The 8,149-nt window shown below is 34.8% G+C and overlaps 1 protein-coding gene across 1 annotated transcript; it reads right to left on the minus strand.

The window, feature by feature from the left end:
* Positions 1-6,998: 6,998 nt before the first annotated feature.
* On the minus strand, positions 6,999-7,940 carry LOC109569346 (olfactory receptor 8K3-like). Its single transcript, XM_019974684.2, has one exon. The coding sequence runs from the start codon at positions 7,938-7,940 to the stop codon at positions 6,999-7,001; it is 942 nt and encodes a 313-aa protein (XP_019830243.2).
* Between the last annotated feature and the right edge of the window lie 209 nt (positions 7,941-8,149).

The following is an 8,149-nucleotide window of genomic DNA, read 5'->3' on the forward strand; positions in this document are numbered from 1 at the left end:
TATGTTAGTTACATAATAAAAACTGAACCCAAATTTTAATACTCAATGGAAACATTAAATCAGTTTATAGTAAAAGTCATGTGAGACCCTTTGTGAATGCAGATGGTGCAGGATGAAGCAATTAACACTGTTGATACAGGACATAAGCTTTCAAAAGGAAACTCTAACAGATTGTAGTAGAAACTACTTGTATATATCCTGGGAAATACTCCAGGAAATAGACATGGGTAGATAGAGTCAGCTATACATACAACTGTGGTATATGTAAAGGAATACTTTGAAAAAAATGATATAACTAATCTTACTCTATTTTTCCATATTGGAAAAATCAACTCTTCCTTTTTTGCAGTTTCTGGGAAGACAGATGAGAATTAAATGTTTCAGTGTGTCAGTAGTATTTGGAAATATGCCTCAAATATCATGTATTTAATGTGTTCTTAGTGTGTTTGAGGGTTGATTATCTGATTATTATTTTTAAAACTATCCATTTTGAGAAAAATATATGTATTTGTTTCATATTCTCCTGGAAACTTAACATGTTATATATCATAATACCACCATAAACCTGATTACTTAAGAGATTCCTAACTACCAAAAATGTTTTTTCATGTCAATGTAAAGTAGAAATGCCCATCTTTGCTTATTAAAATACCAGAAAAAAATAAAATTTACAGATTTTTAAAAATTTGTATTAATTCCCTGGTAGCTCAGCTGGTAAATAATCTGCCTGCAATGTAGGCATCCCTGGTTTGAATCCTGGGTCAGGAAGATCTGCTGGAGAAGGAGTAGGCTACTCACTTCTGTATTCTTGGGCTTCCTTTGTGGCTCAGCTGGTAAAGAATCCACCTGCAATGCAGGAGACTTGGGTTCAATCCCTGGGTTGGGAAAATCCCCTGGAGAAGGGAAAGGCTACCCACTCCAGTACTCTGGTCTGGGAAATTTCATGGACTGTATAGTCCATGACGTCCCAAAGAGTCAGACATGACTGAGCGACTTTCACTATTAATATTTCTGAGAAGAAAATAAGAAGAGCACAGAGACAATGACTGAATAAAATCTAGCTAGAAACTAACCACTTGCAGCTTCATGATTCTGCCATGATTTTCATTTTTATTCTTAACCCTTTAGTTAGGCTTCTTGTGTTATACTTTTCCTTTCTTATTTGTATAATTAGGCATTTATAAAAATATAAATATTACATAACATGGCACTGATGTTTCAAAGATGCTCATTAGTGTTTGTGAAAATACTTGTATAATTAGTCTGAAGAAAAAGTACTGACGTCCTATTCTGCTTATATATTAACAATAGCAAAGTGTACACAGAATTAAAACAGAAATCCCCTTATTTTGCTGTGGTTTATCATAGAATAAAAATATTACCTTGTTAGTATCTTCAGAACTATCTGGATACTGATAAAATATGACACTACATGAGCTATACTGCTTACCTGTCATGAAACCTCTGTCTTGGCTTCCTCGTGTGCTTCATGACATGCATAGTAAGAACAACTTATGGATTCTTTTCCATCCTCTGGGACTCTCCCTGAGGAGATGACAAGCAATTTCTTGCTTGACCCTGAAGCATTTGAAAGCTTAACAGAAACAAGGGAGGGGGTATTTTTGTTAGTGGTCCAGGATTGTTTATACACACCAATGAGTTAGAATATTTACAGGTATTTTTGTGTGCCATTTCACCTTTTACTCTTGAATAATTTTCTTCTTCACATGACCCTAAAGTTTATTCTCTGTGTTTGTGTGACTAGACTATGCTACCCAGATGTTTAATAAAAAAACAGTCAAGGTGTCTCTGCAGAGATACTTTTTTAGATGTGATAAACTTTCAAAGCAGTAGATTTTGAGTACGGCATATTTCCCTCCAGAATATGGTGAGACTCTTTCAATTAAGAGTGAGAAACCCCAAAGAAAAAGGAATCATTTTTCCAGATTGCCACAAAAAAAGTCTGCCTTGGTTTCTTGCATTTGTGCTCAGCATCATTTAGTGCTGTCTGCCACCCTGGCCCACAGATTTCTGCCTTACCATCCCCCATTATAACATTGTACACTTTCTTAAATAAATCTATTTATCTATCTGTCTATCATATATCTATATTATATTCCCTGCAATACCCTAATACGACCATATAGGAATCTGGATTAATATATCTCATCTGTAAGACAAGCCTGTCAGTATTCCTTCAGCTCTCCAAAAGTCTCTCTAGTGGATTTCAAAATGCTGTGCTAAATTACTGTTCTATGGCATTATTTAAAATGTTTAAATGAAATACAAATAATAAATTTTGTGTGTATATATATATATATATATGCAGAATTTTGTATATATATTCTTTGCTTTTTTTAACTCTATGGAGCAGTCATGTCTGACTCTTTGTGACCCTATGGACCTTAGCTAGCTCTCCTCTGTCCATGGGATTCTCCAGGCAAGGATACTGGAGTGGATTTACCTTTAACACATTTCAATATTTCTTGCTTTTCCATCATGTCCAAAATCCTCTCCAGTTCTGCTTGTCTACCTTGACATATGTTTTCATGTGTCTCATGTAATCCACATATTCTACAACAATATAACTTGTTGTTGAGCTGTAAATGTGCATTGTTGAATATAATTCAGTAGCTATTTGTGGTTTATCTATGCTGTAGCTTTTCACTATTCATTAAACTAAAAATTCATGGATTTTTTTCTTTATTGATTCTTTTTTATGGCCAATTAATCTACGACCAAGTAGAAAATAACACTGCAATGAAGAAAAGATGGTTTCTTCAACAAATGGTGGTGGGGAAAATGGACAACTATGTGTAAAAGAATGAAATTAAAACATTCTCTATCACTATACATAGTAGATTAAAGGTCAAAATGTAAGACCAGATACTATAAAACCTTTAGAAGAAAATATAGGCAGAGCACTCTTTGATATAAACCATCTCCCAGAGTTATGGAAATATAGACTACTCTTTCTTATCCCATATTGTTCCAAGCAGCCTTAAACTTGATTTAAAAAAAAAAAAAATTATGTTGAAGTAATTATAGGATCACAAGAAGGTTTCAAAAAGAAAACATGGAGACTTCTGTCCATTTTCGTTCTCTTAGCGGTAACAACTTGCATAAAACACTACAATATCATAACCATGAAATTATCTTTGGTAAAATTGACTAAATTTGTTCAGACTTCACCAGACTTGCACGCACTGATTTGTGTATCTTCATTTATATAATCACATACCCTCCTCAATGTTATCATATGTGCACAGTTGTATAACCACACTATTGTCAGCACACAGACTTACTTCATCACCATGGATATCGCTCATGTCGTTCCTTCATCGTCACGCCCATTCTCTCCTCTAATTCTTATCTTTAACCTAAAGATAAAATAAAATACTTACCTTAAAATACTAAAATAAAAATTTTACCTTAAAATACTAAGCAGCTTTCATCACTATAATTTTAACAATTGAATATTTTATAAAGAAAATACCACGTGTAATCTTTCCCAATAGGTTGTGTTCATTCAGCATAATTTTCTTGAAGTGCATTTAGACTTTTTGTATATCAATGCCTGTTCTTTACCAGGGCTGAATATTATTACATGGTGATACACCTTATTCACTCATTGAAAGACGTGTGGATTGTTTTCAGTATTAAACTATGTGAAGTAAGTTTACCAACTCATTCAATTTGTCTTTGGTTTTGTTACTCAGCACTTTGTACTTTTCAGTATACTGATCTTGTTTATGTATTTATTTATTTGTTTGTTTCACCAAAACATTTCATTTTGCTCTGGTAATTTACATGCCTTCTTAGTTTCTACTCAATTATTTTATTATATTAATATTGGCGAGATTTAAATGGTATGTGTGTAAATTACTTTTAATGTGAAATATATTATTTTCTCATTATGCATTATTGTTTCCATATTTTGCTAATTCAATTTGATACAATTTTGTTTAGAATTTTTGAATATATATATTAAGACTGATACTGTTATTTTTTTCTTAAAATAACTTCTCTTGCACTTTTATAACAGGAAAGTTTTCCAAGTAGTGTTAGGAAATGTACCTTCTCTTTAGTTTTCTGAAGGAATTAGAAGTTATTTGTTTACCTCTTTAGCCCTAAACATTATGTAGAGTTTTGCAATCAAAGCACCTGAATCAGAATTTTGAGTGGAGTTATTTTAACACAAATTTATGCTTGAGATTATCTTAATTCTTAATTTTTTAATAGTGTGTCTTAGTGTCCAAACACATCAATATATATATATTTAAATTATATCCTTTCATATGGTTCTGGCCTTAAGCATAAATTGCTATTTCAAAGAAATATTGGGGTTGGTAAATTTTCCTTTCCATCTAATTTTATTTATTTAAAAAATATTATTATATTATGCATTAAATTATATTTACATCAAAAATGTCCATTCAAATTATTCATTTGTGTATAAACTGGTATTTTTCAATGTTTGCATTCTATGAAAAATTAGCCAACTTCCTTAAATAACAGATATATGGAATATTATATATACTTAGTCACAGTTAATTTTTAAAATTCAGATATTAGAGACTATATCTTTCCTCATTATGAAAGTTATAGTGTTAGTTGCTCAGTTCTGTCTGATTCTTTATGACCCCATGAACCAAACCCATCAGGCTCCTCTATCCATGGGATTCTCCAGGCAAGAATACTGGAGTGGATTGCCATTCCCTTCTCCAGAGGATATTCCTGACCCAGAGATTTAACCCAGGTCTCCTGTACTGCAGGCAGATTCTTTACCATCTGAGCTAGGGGACAGATCATGAGAGTTATAACCATTCATTTAAGATGTTTGGGGAAGAATATATAAAGAAAAATATAAAATTAAGCATTTTAATAATCTCAATAGCCACTACTATCTAATGTTATTTTACTGTATTTCTGTCAACATAATTTCCTAGAAACAAATGTTTTTATTTTACTTATATGTGTATTGTTCATACTTTTTTCCTAATTAAAAATCAACTGTAAAAACTTTTAGTAATATTTATGTTATATGTGTGTGTGTGTTAGTTGCTTAGTCATGTCCGACTCTTTGCAACCTCATAGACTATAGGCCACCAGACCCCTCCATCCATGGGATTCTCCAGGCAAGAACACTGAAGTGGGTTGCCATTTCCTTCTCCAAAAGGAACTATAGAAAGAAAGAAAGTGAAGTCACTCAGTCATGTCTGACTCTTTGTGACTCCATGAACTGTAGCCTACCAGGCTCCTCCATCTGTAAAATTTTCCAGGCGAGAGTACTGGAGCAGGTTGCCACTTCCTTCTCCATATTTTTATATGACATTATACATATCTGGTATCTGGTCCCATCACTTCATGGCAAATAGATGGGAAACAGTGGAAACAGTGTCAGACTTTTTTGGGGGAGGCTCCAAAATCACTGCAGATGGTGACTGCAGCCATGAAATTAAAAGACGCTTACTCCTTGGAAGGAAAGTTATGATCAACCTAGATAGCATATTCCAAAGCAGAGACATTCCTTTGCCAACAAAGGTCCGTCTAGCCAAGGCTATGGTTTTTCCTGTGGTCATGTATGGATGTGAGATTTGGACTGTGAAGAAGTCTGAGTGCCAAAAAATTGATGCCTTTGAGCTGTGGTGTTGGAGAAGACTCTTGAGAGTCCCTTGGACTGCAAGGAGATCCAACCAGTCCATTCTGAAGGAGATCAGCCCTGGGATTTCCTTGGAAGGAATGATGCTAAAGCTGAAACTCCTGTACTTTGGCCACCTCATGTGAAGAGTTGACTCCTTGGAAGACTCTGATGCTAGGAGGGATTGGGGGCAGGAGGAGAAGGGGACGACAGAGGATGAGATGGCTGGATGGCATCACTGACTCGATGGACATGAGTCTGGGTGAACTCCAGGAGTTGGTGATGGACAGGGAGGCCTGGTGTGCTGCAATTCATGGGGTCGCAAAGAGTCGGGTACGACTGGGTGACTGAACTGAACTGATACATATTTCCTTGATGCTGGGTACGATTGAAGGAAAAAGGAAAAGAGGATGAAAAAGTAGTAGATGAGAGGATTAGGTAGCATCTCTGACTCAATGGACATGAATTCAAGCAAAATCTGGGAGATAGCAGAGGACATAGGAGCCTGGTATGCTGCAGTGCATGGGGTTGCAAAGAGTTGGACATGACTTAGCAACTGAACAGCAAAAACAACATACACATAATTATTTTATTTCAATGAATGTTATTCATTGAAATTTAATTGACTACATAGAAAATTCTACTTCTTTGTTGGCAGACAAAGAAGTGAGTCTAGTCCTTCAATGATGTAAAGAAAATGTCTTGAATGTTAAAAATACTAAAAGTAAGCAAAAAAATGGGGGACTTTAGTGAGGGTTTGGAGGAAGTTGGTCCAGATATCATATGATATATATCAATTGTTACATTTCACATTACACATTCGCTATAAATACAGCATAGACAAAATCATGAGACTGCCTCCTTTTTACTTCTTAAAAGAGAAATTGAGTTTGCTTTTAACACACCTTATGGAAGAACATGAAGACTAAAATGGAGTGAATGTGCTAACACAAAACACACACATGTACACAAACACAAATAGATACTTTAAAGTTTATTCCAAAGACTGACTGTCCTAAAAGTCATTTCATTCTCCTTCTGTACTTACTGTTTTTCATCATTCCTACATAGCTTACTCTCCTTGACTGCTCTTATGGTCTATTGTGTCCTAATTCATCCCACTGTACTCCAAAATTGATTTCATATTTTGCTTATATTTTGACTCTTGTCAAAGATGGCAAATATTTTCCTGTTTTTTCTTACACTAATAAATTTATATCACATAGAAGTGTGAATGGGATGTAGAAGTTATTCTCTAAATATCTAAACTGTTGTGTCCATTTTCCCCTCTGAAAACACAAAAAGTGAGATATGAAGTCCTTAACCTAATTTGTAGAAATCACATTGACACTGATCATTAGGAAAAGATACTACATAGTTTTCTCCACATCTTCTGTAGTGCATATTTTACATCTTTGTTTCTTAAGCTATAAATCAAAGGATTCAACATGGGAATAACAAGAGTGTAAAATATAGATGCCACTTTATCAGTGTCAAAGGAATGACTGGACTTGGGTTTCACATACATAAATGTCAAAGTGCCGTAGAACACTGTGACCACTGTCAGGTGGGATCCACAGGTAGAAAAAGCCTTCTGCCTACCTTCAGCAGATTTCATCCTGAGAATAGCTGCAAGGATGAGCAGGTAAGACACAAGAACTATCGCAAGGGTGAAAGTCAAATTAAAAGCTGAGAAAATCATTATCTTAAGTTCAATTTCATGTGTGTTTGAGCAAAGCAAAGATAACAAAGGGAAATTGTCACAGTAGAAATGACTGATAACATTATAGCCACAGAAAAATGAATTAAAAAGCTTTATGGTGATCAACAGAGACACGAAAGTGCTATAGACATAGGGGATTGCCACCAGCACTTTACACACCCTTTGTGACATGATGACTGTGTAGAGTAGAGGGTTACAAATGGCCACATAACGATCATAAGACATTGTCGCCAGAATAAAAAGTTCATTAATAATGAACATGATGAAAAAACCCATCTGTGTAGCACACAAATAATAAGAGATTTTATTCTGATCCACAACAAAATTTACCAACATTTTGGGGCCCACAGCTGTTGAATAACCCAGATCAGTAAGAGCCAGGTGCCTGAGAAAGAAGTACATGGGTGTCTGTAGCCTGGAGTCCACCTTAGTGAGGATGACCATGCCCAAGTTGCCCACCACTGAGATCACGTAGATGATGAAGAAGAGCACAAACAGTGGAGCCTGCAGTTCAGGGCGGTCCGTGATTCCCATGAGGATGAATTGACTCAGCGCTGTTCTGTTGTGTTCTTCCATTTTATCAGAAAACATAGGCTGGATAGAGACCTCAGAGTAGTAAATAGTGTTATGATTTAAATCCTGGTGATTTTTTAGCATTCAAAGTTAATGTAAATATAATAAATTTAATTTTAAAGTTTAGATTCTATTAAAATGACTGCCTCCTGGAAGTAAAGCATACATTTAAAGACATAGAAACGGTTACAGAGATAGCAATACAGTTGGAG

Source organism: Bos indicus, chromosome 15 (genome assembly GCF_029378745.1).
Source record: "Bos indicus isolate NIAB-ARS_2022 breed Sahiwal x Tharparkar chromosome 15, NIAB-ARS_B.indTharparkar_mat_pri_1.0, whole genome shotgun sequence".
In the NCBI taxonomy this organism is placed as follows: domain Eukaryota; kingdom Metazoa; phylum Chordata; class Mammalia; order Artiodactyla; family Bovidae; genus Bos; species Bos indicus.

Bases quoted from the DNA above. Each gene is read 5' to 3' on its own strand.
- LOC109569346 (XM_019974684.2), bottom strand. From the start codon at position 7,940: ATGGAAGAACACAACAGAACAGCGCTGAGTCAATTCATCCTCATGGGA.